This window comes from Lissotriton vulgaris, chromosome 4_1 (assembly GCF_964263255.1).
Source record: "Lissotriton vulgaris chromosome 4_1, aLisVul1.2, whole genome shotgun sequence".
Taxonomy (NCBI): domain Eukaryota; kingdom Metazoa; phylum Chordata; class Amphibia; order Caudata; family Salamandridae; genus Lissotriton; species Lissotriton vulgaris.
Genome location: NC_141691.1, coordinates 1,459,816,427 through 1,459,832,245, shown reverse-complemented (window position 1 = coordinate 1,459,832,245; position 15,819 = coordinate 1,459,816,427). Strand labels below are relative to the sequence as shown.

Sequence of the window (15,819 nt, the reverse complement as noted above, 5' to 3'; positions counted from 1 at the left end):
AATCATCACCCATTGTGCGCCTTCTCATTTTCACTACATGCCCTCTAGAATATATTTTACCCTGCCCATTTGCAAACAGTCAGGAGCCCGTATCCCACATGTTTAGACACGTTATCTTGGCAACTTAACGTTGCATTTAATAAAAGAATTCAAATATTCTGCAACTCTGTTTCATCTTCACGAAGGATGACTTAATTAGACAGTCTTAGTCTGTACATAGATGGATTGACGTGGTAAAAATGAATAGGTAAGCGCATATGGCTTTGCCTTCCGTACACAGCAGCATTTTCTTAAAAGAGAGGGTTAATACAACGAAGAAAACCCCATCTCTTTGTTTCATGCAATGATCTGTAATCGTGGAAAAACGCATCACTTATTATTCAGATTGTGGCACTTTACTGCAGCACTCACTTACAGGTTATATAATTGATAAATATAAGTGGGAGTTTGAATGAATATACCAGGCGTTGCGCCATTGAAGCTTTGTGCACCAACTCAACAGCCAAATCAGCTTTGGTGTATGTCTGAGAAGCATAATCTTCTCATCGTGCCAGTGTAAGCTGCCTAGTGACAGCTAACAAAGCAGTTAATAGCACTACCTTTTGTTTACACTCCTCACAGTTCTGGAATACTGTCTTCATCTTCTTGATGATGTCGGCGGCGGGTGCTCCCTCAGCAGACAAATGAGCTCGGCAGTAGGGACAGGCGTAAGTGTTGCTTTGAACACTTGCAGCGAGACAGGACCGGCAGAATCTTTAAAACAAAGCAAAGAAAATATAAAAATCCATTCACAGTGAGATCTGTGGATAAAACAAAGCAATGCAAAAGCATAGTTGCTAGCCCTCGCTCCCTTTACCATTTTAGCAGCTCTTTTGAAAATGCGTTTTGCTACTGAGATCACAGTTTTTAACCTATTCCCTGGAACCCTACACAAACCTTTCTAGGAATGAAAGAGCAAAGCTCAGTGTTGTCTATGACGTCACTCTGAATCCTGAGATGGAAAACTCATGGTTATTACTGGTAGCAACCCAACCTATATTGTTATGTTGTATATACACACCGCCCCCTTTCCCATGATCTGCTGTATCAGCTGTGTAGTAGGAGAGAAGCCATAGGGAACCAAACACTAAAATGACTTTTGCCCCCTCCCACTACCTTCAGTCTCTTCCCTCTTCCTCGCATATTAACAAAAGGCCTGGTTGCACCACCCCCCACCTCTGGATTTCTTCATTGTTAGTGTTATAAAAAAAAGGCCACATAGAACAACAAATAAACACTAAAGAAAAGCAACAGATCATGTTGAGCAAACAAACCATACAGCTCGTTCGTACACTCAGTGCGGAACAGATCATAAGATAGGTAGAATAAAAACAGACAAGAACCCACCAGATGCAAAAGGAACAGTAACATGAAGCTGAACTAGGAAATGTATCCTGGACAGGGCAACGTGGATTTGTGTCACTAGTGCTTAGGGAAACTGACCCAATGGCCTCTTAGTGACGTGTTAACCTAACCTCTGGCTGAGGGCTGCTAAAAGTGTCGAAATATTGAGCGCATCTGCAGGACACATTCTGTTCCTGCTGTCCAGCACAAGAAGTAAACATTCGTTGACCCTCATTTTCTTAGTACAGGGAGGAGTAGACTAACAGGAAGAAAGTCCAACAAAAATCCTCAATAAAACACGAAGGAAGGCACTAGCTGATCTACCCTCGATGTTATCTGCCCATGTATATTCTAAACAAGGAAACGCCCTTGCTAATTTGTGTGGCGCCGAACATATATAAACAGTTATCGACTGATTTGCAGAATTTATGAAAACACTGGAAATTGCACATTGTAACTCACCCAAAAACTGAAAACAAAATACCCAATTGATGTGTTTTCATGGCATTGTCCGTAGATATTAAATCACATTCAATCACAACGCATGCATGTAAAGCAATACTGTGTTCTCTAATGCAAAACATTTTTTTGAAAAAATATATATATATATATATATATATATATATATATATATATATATATATATATATATATATATATATATATATATATATATATATTGTCTTGAACAAGATCTCGATGCTTTTAACTGTAAAAAATCAATGGAAATGCGAGCAAAAGGAGTGCAGCGGCAAGCAGGCTTGTGTTTTTTTACATGAAGGTGGTGGCACCCGGCTGTGGGTCACTGCCGCTTAAGCTCTTATGTACCTGATTGCTTTTGACATGCTGCTTACATCTTAACCAAGAGCCAATCAAGTGTATACAAAACATACCAAAGTGGGTCCCTCCTTTACCCAGACACTCCTGGCTGCTGAGTGTCTGAGGGCAAACAAATGAGTACTGACCTGCGACCTGTCCAGCCCGGTTAGTGTTTTGACTGCAGTGTTATTCTTTCTCTTCAGAGGTGTGGGGGATTGGGAGGGGTCCTACCAATCTTCCTGCGTGTTGTTTCTGCAGCTAGAGAAATGCTGGCGCAGTCCCAGTAAAAGCAGAGCAGGCATCCAGGGAAGCGATCGGACTCACCCATTAAAAGAAAAGCAGCAGCATAGAGCAGTGCTGCAACTGCCCCATTAAATGTATGAGCGCTATGTCAAGAAGCACTAGTACTGTTTCATTTGAAGCACCGGCACGTGGTGGGAAGTGGCATTGCTGACCAGCCCTGCTGAAAGTATTGAGGCCCTGTTGATCAAGCGCAGGTACCGTCTAGTGAAAAATAAAGAGGTCCTGTTGGGAACAGGCCGTGCTGCTAGCAATAGTACATTTGTTAAACCCCCCCCCACCCCGAAAGTGCCGGTTCCAACCCATGAAGTATATGTGGATCCTAATGTGAAGTGCTGGTAAAGTATTGGGGGTCTGATCAGAGCTGCCACTTTAGGCTCTTAAATATACAGTGGCCATGAAGAAGGCTACTGTGCTACAATGCAGAGAACCAGGCGAAAAGTGCGGGTGATGTCGATGTCCCGCTTAAGTTTGGGTGCTGCTAAAAAGAGCCCTACTACCTTTTTGACTGAAGCAAAGAAACTCCCTAGCACACGTCAGAAATCAAGTTCTTTTCAGTTTTTATCAAAATTATGCATTCAACATTTTTGCATTCAGAAATGAATTTTGTTTGTATAATCCGGTTGTTTCTTATGAAGTTTTATTCTTGGACTCTCACAGCCAACACGTGTTTCGTCGTATTGGGAATGTAACCCACGACTTTTTCAAGGCTCTTTGTGGTAAAGCGGTTGTATATATTTTGCGGTGATACTTTCAACCCGCAGTGGGTTTCTGTAGGGGACGATCTCGGCGTCTCAGTAAAATTCAGTGAAAGAAGTCAAGGTGTGTAGCTTCTTAACTCTGTTTATTCATATGTAGGGCTTTCGCCATTCCAATGATGTGATAATCTGTCCCCGGTCCTTCCGTAAGATTCCAGTTCACTGTTAAGAAGCTACACACATTGCCCTAGCCTAACTTAGAGGGAGTTGTGGTTCCCTTTACCTTATAGCACCATTCTTCAGATACTGGTCGCACCACATTAGTGAGATATTCTGACTGGCGCCTTAGAAACCTATAAACAATACCACTGGCCTAGTGTTACCTTTTTGACTGAACAGCAAACCCAACCTAGAGGTCCCTGCAGTGGCCCATTTATGGTAAGGCATCTTTGCAAAGGAGTGATCCTGTTGTCCAATTAGAAGAAGTGAAGGTCCTCCATAGAAGTACCACCAAAGGCCAAATTAAAGTATAGCAACCCTGCAGCAAAGTGCTGGGGCTCTTTAACTAAGCGCAACAGGTGCTCGCTGACAAGTGCTATAAAGGGGCCTAGATATAACCGGCACTGATCATGCCCAGTTGGAAGTATCTGAGCTCTACCTCGAATTGTTAGTGGTGGCTCATTAAAATGCTTGAGACCTGCTGAGAAGTGCCAGTACTCTGATACTTGAGATATCAAAATGCCAGTACCGACCCATATAAAATACTGGAGCTCTGATGAGAACACTGCTGTAATTTTAGCAACAATTATAGGGGCCCTGCTGGAAAATGTTCTGCTAAAAGTGCAATGCGTGTACAAATATTAGTCAGCAATGTGCTAGTAAAAACACCGGATTTTGCTGACAAGGGCCAAGATGGCCCCAACAGACCTGGAAAAGGTTACCACTGAGCCCAATAAAGCTGCAGTAGTCAAGGTGTATAGTAGGCCTGATGGGAAGTGGCACCAACCCATTTACAAAATAATTTCAGTAATGGGTCATTTGAAGCACAATAAGGCGCTAGACAAGTTGTATAGCACTTACTGTTTTGATAAACGTAAGCCAGCCTCACAGGGAAGTGTCACTGAAATCCCATTAAAAGTGGCACAGTTCTACACACAGGTGTTGTTGACGCCAATTAAAAATCAGGGTCCTCCAGATAAATGTCTGTATTGTTCAATTAACAGTAAAAAAAAAAAAAGCCCATCGGGGAAGTGCCTGAACTGTCGAATTAAAAAAACAGGAACTCTGCTGTAAAGTGCCGGTTCTGGCCAATTAAAAATAAAGGTACTGAGCTAATGTGATAAGCAGCGTTTTACTCTATTTAAGCCCACAACTGCGTGGTAACCAGTAAAGCAGTCCTTCTGAGAATGGGACAGCGATGCTCTCTCAAAGGATGTCAGAGTCCTGCTGGTTAAGTGCCAGTGATGTCTCATTAAAAGCACTGGGGTCTGCTGATAGCACTGTCAGAATGCAAGGATTTGCTCCATATTGGGAAGAACCAGTATGATCCCTTGCTGAGCAAGACAGCTCGCCGCTGACAAATGCGGTGATCCATCACGAGTTCGAACCACAGTGTTCCATGCTTCCGAGGAGAATTTTAGACATGAATCCCGCAGACTGGGTGTCAGTCACAGGCATTATGCACAGAGCACAGAAGAAGGGCTGTATTTAGCACAATATAAAAAGGATTAACAGGGAAGGGTCTTGCCACACCAGCCCTGCCCTTTGAAAACAGGGTGTAGGCTCTCATTATCAGCCACGGCCGGTGCTTTCAAAGCAATGGACATTAGGAATAATAGAAAAAAATACGGAATTTCACGTGCCACGCCCTGTATCCGTCGCCTTGAGGCACTGGTGACCCAGACGTGAGAAACCTCTTACACTGGGCACAGCTGGAAGCTTACACAGCCAGGGCTGCCCTCCCCTCTGCTGCTGGCCTACCTCACCGCCCCTTCACACCTACTTCTCACAGTGACACCAGGCCAAACCCCGGCCATGACTGTAGAACGCAAGGTCAGCTCAAAGGGTATGGCTTCGTGAGGGAATGTGGGTGCTTATTGTTACCCAACTCAAACGGTACTCATTTTACCAGTCTCTTAAGGGTGAAAGGCTGAGTGAAACCACCAGGAGTGGAACTATTCAACCAGAGGTCAAACACGGAACCCTGAAGCACTTGTTTTAAGGGTTGTTTGGTCAGATTAGACACACAGTCGATTCCTCACAGAAGAATTACGTGTCGCTGACTGTGCGTGGGAAAATCACAGCCTTCGACCGAAACACCACGTAGCTGCTGGTGCTTATACATATGAGAACTGGGGCTACTAACCATGCTCCATGACACGACAAACATTGATGCTACCAGGCACTGCCACGTGTTCAATAGATACTGTGGCACAGCACCAAAAATAACACATTTCATTCAAAAAGACAGAACCGCTCTCTCTCCTGTGCTATTGCAGACCTGTGAGTACCTAGACTGAGATCTAGGGGGCGTGCGGGGTAAGAATAGAATGGAAACTTCAACAGCTGCAGTGGCAGCAGCTGGAGAGGGGAGGCCTCGCGAGTGACCGGATCAGCAGACGTGCGCCTTTGTCCATCAGAAATGTTACTGATTAACATCCTAACTTCAGAATCGGGGCAAGGGTCACTTCCATTACTGACTCCTCTTTGCCCTTCAGCTACTGTGCGAATCCGCTCAAAAGAGTTGCATTGCTTCTTCGCCTGTTTGTTTTCTGCAAAAGCAATCGGGCACCAATTATATACGGGATAAAGTATCCCTGCAATAAATCGTAAGGATGTTGCAGATCACTGAAGAGTATAGAGCATGGGTACTCACAAACTTTCTCTCGGGGGCCAAATTTACAGTGTGGTTTGTGGCCGAGGGCCGCACTGGTGGGGGTGGAGTCAGTGGGGGAGTGGGGCGGGTCTAGTGCAATATAAAAACTGTGACCATGAGGTTGAACACAGGTCTCTGCAGCGGACGCCTTCGTCCACTGAGCCACCTGACCCGGCGCGCACACACATACACACACACACACACACATACACCTCTCTCTCACCCGCTGTCACCCTCACTCTGACCGCTTTCTCTCCCTGTCTCACTCCCTCTCTCTTTCTCTCCCTTACACCCTCTGTCACCCTCACTCTGACTTTCTCCCTCCCTCCCTCTGTCTCCCTTCCTCTGTTGGCCTCCCTCCCTCTCAACCTCTCTCTGTCTCCCTCCCTGTCTCCCTCTCCCTGTCTCCCTCTCTCTGTCTCCTTCCCTCTCGCTGTCAACTTCCCTCCCTCTGTCTCCTTCCTTCTCTGTCTTCTTACCTCTCTGTCTCCTTCCCCCTGTCTCCTTCCCCCTGTCTCCTTCCCTCTGTCTCCTTCCCTCTGTCTCCTTCCCTCTGTCTCCTTCCCTCTGTCTCCTTCCCTCTATCTCCCTTCCTCTGCCTCCCTTCCTCTGTCTCCCTACCTCTGTCTCCCTAACTCTGTCTCCCTCCCTCTGTCTTCTTCCCTCTGTCTCCCTCCCTCTGTCTCCCTCTCTCTGTCTCCCTCTCTCTGTCTCTGTCTCTCTCCCTTTCTGTCTCCCTCCCCTTCTGTCTCCCTCTCTCTGTCTCCCTCTCTCTGTCTCCCTCTCTCTGTCTCTGTCTCTCTCCCTTTCTGTCTCCCTCTCTCTGTCTCTGTCTCTCTCCCTTTCTGTCTCCCTCCCCTTCTGTCTCCCTCCCCTTCTGTCTCCCTCTCTCTGTCTCCCTCTCTCTGTCTCCCTCTCTCTGTCTCTGTCTCTCTCCCTTTCTGTCTCCCTCCCCATCTGTTTCCCTCCCTCTGTCTCCCTCCCCCTCTCTCTGTCTCTCCCTCTCTCTGTCTCTCCCTCTCTCTGTCTGTCTCCCCCCCTTTCTGTCTCCCTCCCTTTCTGTCTTCCTCCCCCTCTCTCCCTCCCTCTGTCTCCCACTCCCTCTGTCTGTCTCCCTCCGCCTCCCTCCCGCTCTGTCTCCCTCCCTCTCTGTCTCCATTTATAGACTTCTGACTAGTAAACCTTTATGTAAAGACAGTACACTTCTAAAATGATAGCCCTTCAGGAAGTGATCCTGTATTGAAGAAGATAGGAGAGGGACTTCACGACCACTACTGATTTAAATGATGCATATTTTCACATTGCAGTGCATTCATTTCTCAGTTTTATCTTCTTTTGTGGCAAGCGAACACATTCCCAATTTAGTCTTTCGTTGGGTAAAATGTCAACTACATGGATGTTTACAAATTGCTTGGCAGTGGTTGTGGCACATTTACTCATGAATATCATAAGTTCATAATTAGATGGCTGGTGTAGTAGAGCACAGCTCAAATGCCATTTCTCCTGGCTCTGGAAGATTTGAGGTATCGCCTTACTTTCTTTCGGATAGTGTTGAGATTTGAGGACCTCCCCTTATTGTGACTTGCCTCCTTCAGTGTTTATCGTCTGCCCGGTCCAGCCTGTCCGCTTTGAATACACGTGTGGTGGGAATGCCCAGTGGGCAGGGGGGGTAAGACTGAGCCCCTGGGGCTGCGTCCATTCCATGCGCATCTTGGGTACAATTAAGAAGAAACCCTTGTATGAACCAGCTGAGCTCTGCCCGGTTCCTCTACCCGTGCTCTTCCTTTGGAGTTCAGCAGACCAGCTATTTCTAATATCAATTTGCAGTGTTTTGAGGTGACTTTTCAATAAAGGGGCTTTACAAAAAAACATGTTTTTTCCAAGGTGTGCGTCTTTCTCAAACAAGGAATTGGATATTTTAGTAAGAAAACCGGGTTGTTTCTGCTTTACTACGTGTCACAGCCTCTAACAGTGAGAAAAGTAAGACACTTAATAGTAATGTTGGTGGCATGCATCGCATTTTCTCTAAATGCTAATTTTCAAAAGAATTCCTTGCTGGAATCATTGGCACAGCAGAGGTTAGAACCAACTGGAATCTAGAAAGACCTAGTGTTCTTTCATTCATTCAGCACGCCTGGTCACCTGTCAGGCATTTAACACATGCACCAAGAGTATTTCCTCACTCAGTGCCAGACAGGGCTGTTCCTCAGCAGTCATATGGCAGAGAATAAAAGAAATCTCTTAAGCACTGACACAACAAACTACTTTTTGACCCCTAATCACATTGAGCAATAATGTGCTTTAAATAAACTTCGCACAAACACGGCCAGCGCTGCTGGGCAGTTTTGCAGACCCACATTCACTAGTAACTCTGTCTCCCTCCCTCCCTCCCTATGACTCTCTCTCCCATTCCCCCCCCTCCCTTTCACTTTGTCTCCCTCCCTCTGTCACCTCACCTGGCGTGTGTGTGTGTCAGCCGGGGCTGAGGCAGCTTGCCGGCCGGCCGCACCGAGTACTTCACAGGTCATTAAAAGACCGTTTACTTGCAAATGAGGCGTTGTCATATTTCGCCTCTTCTAAGCGCCCCTGCATCCCTCTGGCCTCTGCTGGAATCGCCCGGCACCCATACAGCGCTGCTGCAACCTCACTGTTTGCGGACACTCTTACATTTTTTTTTAAAAACACACTTAGTATGTCGGAAAGGTCCGCGGGCCGCCAAGGAAGGCTTGCCGGGCCGCTGCCGGCCCGCGGGCCGTACTATGAGTACCCCTGGTATAGAGGAACTAGGCCGTTAGTGACTTGCGATATCCTTATAATGTATGGCAGGGCCTACTTTATTCCTTATAATACATGGTGATACCATTACCCTTCCCACAAACCACTTAAATCCTTGGTGTCTTGCCCTTTGATGTTCATTGCAGACAAGAAGAATAAAAGCAGACTCCGCACTGTGAAATTAAACACCACAAAGCAGTTAGTACATTTTTGCTTAATGTAAGTCAGTGAAACACCCTGACATCTTTCCTGCAATGACTTATAGTGTGGAAAAATAAGCCTGAGTTTTTAATATCTCCTTTTTGCTGATCACTTTTTAGAAGAAGACACCATAAGAAGGAAAGGCAGTTCCTGTGTTTTTTTCTTGTTTAAACTACAACTGTAATTATGCTCGGTGGGCTGCCTTTCATCCTGGCCGCTGGCTCTGACAGCAGGCATTATGGTGTCAGAACTCAACTGTAATGACCTATTAAGGTTGAGCAGCAAGGTAATTTCTTTATTACAGGTGACTAGAGGCATCACAAGTGACATGTAATAAGGAAATTAGAGATGGGCTTTTATAAAGGGCATGCATAGTAAATACTGTTGATTCTATAAACATGGTGCTGGCAGTTCAGTTGATCGAAAAGCCAAACATTCCAATTCCTGCATCACATCCCATAATGAATAAGTTTCATATGTTGCAATGTCCATATACATCCAAAAAGACGTTTCAAATAAATTCAATTCCTGTTTTGTTGGTCTACCAACTTTTTATTGATTTGTTTGTATCAAAACAAATTGCAATCAACCCAACCAACGCATTTCGTCCCTTAGGACTTCATCAGGGCTGAGTAATGAAAAGAATCACTCATCAACACTTTGTGTACGGTGTTGTCCCATGCCAATGCCCTCCTAGAGTCAGATCAATTAAGTTGGCTGGTATAGTACCCCCAATGTCGTCTTCTTCATCCGTGTCTAAGCCCCTAATCCACGGGCAATAGGTCTGTCCAGAGCCAAAACTAAATAAGCATTGTCAAAGCCAACAGGTCTGGGTTGTGGCTGACAGTCTTTTGGCTTTGAGTTAGTGTTTTGGTTTGTCACTTTCTTTGTAAAACCCCAAAATTATATACATTGTTGTAATAAAATCAAACCGTCTTGGTTAATGCCAGACCTAAAAAGAGAAGAGCAAAGTCCAGAGAGAGGCTTGTTTTTATATGTCTAGAGTTACCCATTAAAAGAAAATGCAATGCCATGCCTTAAGAGCGGGCTGCATGCCAACCAGCATCAGCTCATCTGAACAGCATGCAAGTTCATACGCCTGGTATTTCCAGGGAAAGGGTCGAAGGGAAACTTTCTGTGGCGGTTCACTCCAATATAGTGAATCTGTTATGGCAATTTCGTGTTCTAACAGCCCAGCTATGGAAGCACAACTGACAGACACCCTTGGACCCACAGGTGACCAAATTGTGTGATGCTAAGGCAGACACTAGAGCTCTGCCTGGCTGAAAGTCTGCATCCAAAGAAACCGAGAAGTGCTTAAAAACAGGCTAATCCCCAGTTTAAAGCGCTGTAAAACATTGCAAATATGTATTGTGTGTATTGTAGCGTTTGCTGCGACAGCCCTGTAGCTCTTTTACTGACAGTTACTTCGATAACACAACTGAGTTGTACTCGTTTTAATGACTTTGGGAGGATAACAGGCCGAGTTAGCAGGACGGCATTTAAGCATGTAGCCTGCAGGATGCAGCCATTTTGGCAGTAGATGTGTTAGACCAATGGGGCTATGAGGCCGGTTCCACAGATCGTCGCCTGCCCCCTAACAATTAACCACGTTTTTTTTTCGCTCATGAGAAAGCCTCTTTGTTGCAATGTCTTCTGGAATCTCTTTTTTGTTAAGGTGCAATGTTAAAATGACATCACAAAGGACCATTCATTGTGCATTGCTTTTTGATTGAAAAAAAAATGTTCTTTCTGCTACAAAATGGCTTTTTCCCATAATTCATAAAATGGACTACAACAAAGGAAATGGCTTCACGTGATCAGCGTGTGCTTGGCAGTGCCTCACAGCCAGCCAGGAGTGGGAGTTTCTGAAAGTTACAATGTATGCTGGTCACAGCTCCACAGCGGACAGAAACTTGGGATGAAAGATGGCTTTATTCTAATTACATGGATCTGCGACCCCGAACAGCAATTTGATTCTAGTGTGAGGGAAGGGGGGGAGGGGGGATAGTCCTCTCTTTATTATAATATATAACAAAAACACCACTAAAATGAAACACGCAGGCACTTCATGACAAGTTAATGCGTCACTCTGCGTGTCTCCCAGTGCATTGTCACTGCGCAGGAAATGCATTTCTGTCAGAAAGAAAAACATGAGGCATCGTGTCAAGTTTTAAACATGGCATTTTTTAAGAGTTGCATATTTATAATTAAGACCGCATGCACGTGGAAATTAGCTGAAATGCAACTTCTTATGGGACGAGAGACAGCATTTGTGGCTTTGTTTCACAGGTATAGCTATTGTTCACCAGGATATCAGATATAATTAAACCATTTCTGCATATTTACAGGTTTATTGTGTAGGGGAGCAGTGGTCACCAGTGCAGCGGGTGCAGTGGCACTGGAGCACAGTGGTGAGAGGGGCCCACTGCACCTTAACTATGGATGTATTTTAGTACCAAACAGTTTAAAGGGGGTGGTACCTTATTTGCACTAGAAACCATGACACCCTTCAACGTCACGCATTGTTTACAAGCGCTAGGTCCAATGACTAACTTTTAAAGCCGGGCCACCGCATGAAAGATCAGAGAAGGGGAGGCCTCTGCGCGTAGGTTACTTAATAGCGTTATGTAGTATGTTAGTAGACAAAATCTACTACAAAAGCAGTATATGACTAGCCCCCAACATCTTTTCTAATTTCAAGTCACAGCCAGAAGTGTCCCACGAGAGCTGCGACGAGTCCTGTTTTTCGGGGGCAGTCCCTGTTTTTTTTTAAAATCAAAATGCCATCTCTATTTTTGACCTCTTGTTCCGCGCAGATTAAGTCCTTTCATGTTTGGTAGGTCCGCCGTTTTCAATATGCTTTTGGGCGCATTAAATATTGCATCTGCTATGTGCGCCATGTGGTAGCTGTGGGATGCATAGGTGGACAGCCTCCAACTGCTCATCGCACAAAGGCCTCAAACAACAGGTGGATTTTCAAAATGGCACCGAGCATGAACCGCCACAACTTCCTCTTTCACTTTAACAACCACAAAACGTGCTGTAGGAAAAAGTAGCTGCTGGCATGCGCTGCTGCAACTTTCTGTCCAGCTCTAAAACTACTTTTTGTTTGTAGAAAATAGTGGAAATATGCCCCCCCCCCCCAAAAAAAAAAAAGATCATGGGTGTCATAATATCCTATCATGCCATCAAACACCTGGAAGCCATGTTCAAACTGTATAAATATAAAGTAAAGTTGTGACGCTTTACTGTCCATTAAACCGTTTGTTGCCCTTTGTGCACCAATCTAGCTTGCTTCATTGCTTTGTGCTTTAGCACTGCGCTGGCAGCAGTGCCTGCCGCTGGAATACTCAACCCCCACCCTTCTTTGTTTTACTTTTCCCCCTTCACATAGAAGACAGTCTTGACACAGGGATTACAAAGTGCCTTAACTTGGTGGGGAAGTGACTATTTTAAAACAGATCGTGACAGAAAGTAAGTTTTGTCTCTTTGTTTTTGGTGTAAAAGCCTATGGGGCGGTGTGTAAAAAAAAAAAAACCCTGGTGTGTCGGATCTGCTACTGTACTCAGTGAGCACGTGGCCTCAACACAAAGGCAACAGCCGATCCCAGGGGGGCTAAGTCTGCTGCCAGCTGTGGAGAAAAGGGAGAATGCACAACTCGAAATATCACGAGAGCAAAACAAAGAGTGGAGAAGGTGCAAAAAACAATCGCTACAATTAGAGAGGCGCGCAAAACAAGACAAAGTAAGAGGTCGAATGCAGAAAAGCACTGTAGGGAGAAAGGCAGATGTAATCAGTAAGGATTGAGGACTGTGGAGAACTCTGAGTGACACAGGACGTGTACCAGCTATTATATGGCCAGCTGTCGCACTGTGGGTGCAGAGACAGGTGTGGGCACGAACGCGTGCGGTGGCACAGAGTGGCCACGAGGACACGTGGGGCGCCAGGGCAGGGGTTACTCACACGTGTCCGCAGCGGGTCCTCACGGGGCGGCACAGCACCTCCAGGCACACGGAGCAGTAGAAGGCGGAGAGCTCGGGCTCCCCGGAGTCCCCCAGCGGCGGGTAGGAGAGGACCGGGGGCTCGGCCTCCTCTTTCCCCCGGGCCACGCTGCCAATCATGGAGCCCATCGCTCGGCGGGCGTGGGTCGGCCTCTGCCCTCCTTCCGGTGACTGTGTCAGCAGAGAGGACGGTGGCCGCACTGTCCGTGCCCCTCCTCGTCTCTCTCCCGCTCTGCTGGGGACCGTCGCTGCGGAGGTGCCCTCCTCTCGGTTCGCTGGGTGCCACCGCTGCTGAGGTGCCCTCCTCTCGGTTCGCTGGGTGCCACCTCTGGTGGTCGTCGGCCTCCTGCGCAGTGAGAGCTCAGCTATTGTTGTGAAACTGCAGCTGCTCGGCCGCCAGCTTTGTAAACACAAGCACGTGAAACCCGAAACCAGCTGCCCAGCAGAGCCCAATGGGCCGGCCGGGGCCTCCCCCAGCCCCCCGCCCCCCGCACAGACGCACTGCTGAAGCAGCAGGCCCAGACCTGGGAGCCAGCCTGTCCTCAAGTAACTTCAGCTCTGCCGCCTCAGCTGGCACGCAAAGCGGCAACGGCGGCCCTCTGCTCTTGCAGTGAGAGCGCTGCCCCTTTGCCTGGCACGCATTAAGCCAAGCTCAAATATATTAGGCGTCACAGCAATTAACAGATCATTTTCGTTTAAAATTAATGAGTTTATCTTTGGCAAAATAATCACGCCTGCAAATTATATACTGTTATCCCCATGTAAAAAGTGCGCATATTTGTCTTAATTGCATGTAGATTTTTACCACTGCTTCAAGCATTCAGTAACGCTCTCCCCCGGTAAGAGGTATACATCGAAACAGCACAGGTCACTAATACGTCAAATAGGGACATGCATTTCCTAGATATTACCAGACGCTATTTTAAGAACATTTGTTTGTATCCCCCGCGTCCTGATCTAAAGTGATATGAAATGGGATTGGGAGGGAAGTCATACATTGCAGAAAATACACTCGCGATTTTCCAAGAGGAGTCACCTGATATATTAGAAATGGCCAAATTTGGCTCAATATGGGTAAATGAAATTGCCTTTTTTCATTGTAAGTTTTTGTCCCCGATGAGAGATGATCTCAATTTTCAATAAATACATTAATTGTCTTGAACAGTGCAGTTCTGCGAACGTTACTGCCTCAAAGCTCTTTTGGCACAGAAAGCAGCTTTATGAAGAATTTAGGAACATTAACATTTTTTCAGTGTTCATGAAGGCCAGGGTGTTAATCCGAACCAGTTTGAGGCATAGGTCATTTACACTTTCGCTTAAAGCATCTCTTCATCGGGTCCTCAGTGGCATGTCGGCCTCTGTTGCCATGAGACAGCTAGGATGACGCCTCCTCAGATCCCTTTAAGGCATGGTGGAAGTGAGCTACTGCCCCTTGCAAGGGACTGACTAGGACAGGCAGCAATCCCATATCTGATAAGTAATAACAATGGATAAACAAGCATTGGCAAAGCCAATGGGTCTCGCTTATGCAAGAGCTTTTTATTGGCTTTGCTAATATGTTTTAGAAATGTGTACACCTGATGTTCAGCATGGCTAAAAGTTAGTAGGGTAAATGAGAGTGTTGTAAAGTGGAGCAGAATGGAGTGTTATAGAGTGGTGTGGAGTGGCATCCAGTAGACATGAGTGGCGTGGAGAGGGGTGAAGTGGGGTGTCATGCAGTAGTATACAGTGTTGTGGAGTGTCATGGAGGGAATAGAGTGGAAGGGCATAGAATTGAGTGGCGTAGTGGAGCACAGTATCAGAGTTGAGTAGAGTGTCATAGAGTGGAGTAGCATAGAGCGTCATGGAGTGGTGTAGAGCAGTGGTTCCCAAACTTTTGACTCCTGAGGACCCCCATTGAGTCACCCCCAAGCAATTTGTAGGAGTTAAATTTCAAATATTAAAACAGTAATTCGAAAAAAATACACACGTGTGTGCACAAAACAAATACTCAAAGTACTAAGGATTTTGGGGCCAGATGTACGACCATTTCATTTAGCGCCTCGAAATTGGCGACACATTGCGAGTGGCAAATTGCGAGTCGCTAAATGAAATGTACAACAGTGTGTTTAACACTGTTTGGGATTCCCAATGGGGTCGCAAATTGCGACGTTCATTAATATTAATGAGCCTCTTGCAATTTGCGAGCCCATTGTGAATGCCAACCCTCCCACTCATGGTGGCCTGCTGGGCTCTGCAGGCCACCATGTCTCCGACTGCTTTTAAATAAAGCAGTTTTAAAAAAATGCAGCCCGTTTACCATGCATTTAAAAAAAAAAAAAAAATGAAACGTTTTTGTTTCATTTTCTAAGGGCAGGCAGAGGTCCCTGGGACCACTGGCTGCCCTTAAAGAATAATTTTGCATGCATTTGCAAAGGGGAAGGGGTCTCCTGGGGACCCCCTCCCATTTGCAAATGCATTACCATCTACTTGAAGTAGGTGGTAATAGCGACTGTTTTGCGACTGCAAAATATTTGTACATGGTTTGAGAATCACTATTTGGAAGGGAATGCCCCTTCCGAATAGCAAATTCAAAACCTATTTAACGAGTCGCAAACAAATTGCGACTCGCAAAGTAGGCTATGCACATGGCTCAATAAGTTTTTGCATGCGCAAACGGGTTCGCGAACCCGTTCGCGCATATAAAAACGGATCGTAAATCTGACCCTTAGTATTTTATATTGAAGTAATAGCCCCTCTGTCACATGTATTTCATTGGTTTTAT

The 15,819-nt window shown here is 45.9% G+C and overlaps 1 protein-coding gene across 3 annotated transcripts in view; it reads right to left on the bottom strand.

Moving 5' to 3' along the window:
- Positions 1 to 13,476, bottom strand: part of RNF125 (ring finger protein 125) — a 44,957-nt gene extending 31,481 nt beyond the window's left edge. The window contains exons 1-2 of one of the 3 annotated variants that reach the window (XR_015309908.1): positions 13,018 to 13,424; positions 600 to 753 (exon numbers count right to left, since the gene is read on the bottom strand). Coding sequence is in view for 2 of the 3 variants with exons in the window: in XM_086965690.1 (XP_086821816.1) it covers positions 600 to 753; positions 13,018 to 13,184 (321 nt within the window). In the remaining variant the exon portion in view is untranslated. Of the gene's footprint in view, positions 1 to 599; positions 754 to 13,017 lie in introns of all 3 variants that reach the window. The other 2 variants (XM_086965690.1, XM_086965691.1) reach the window with 2 other exon arrangements.
- Between the last annotated feature and the right edge of the window lie 2,343 nt (positions 13,477 to 15,819).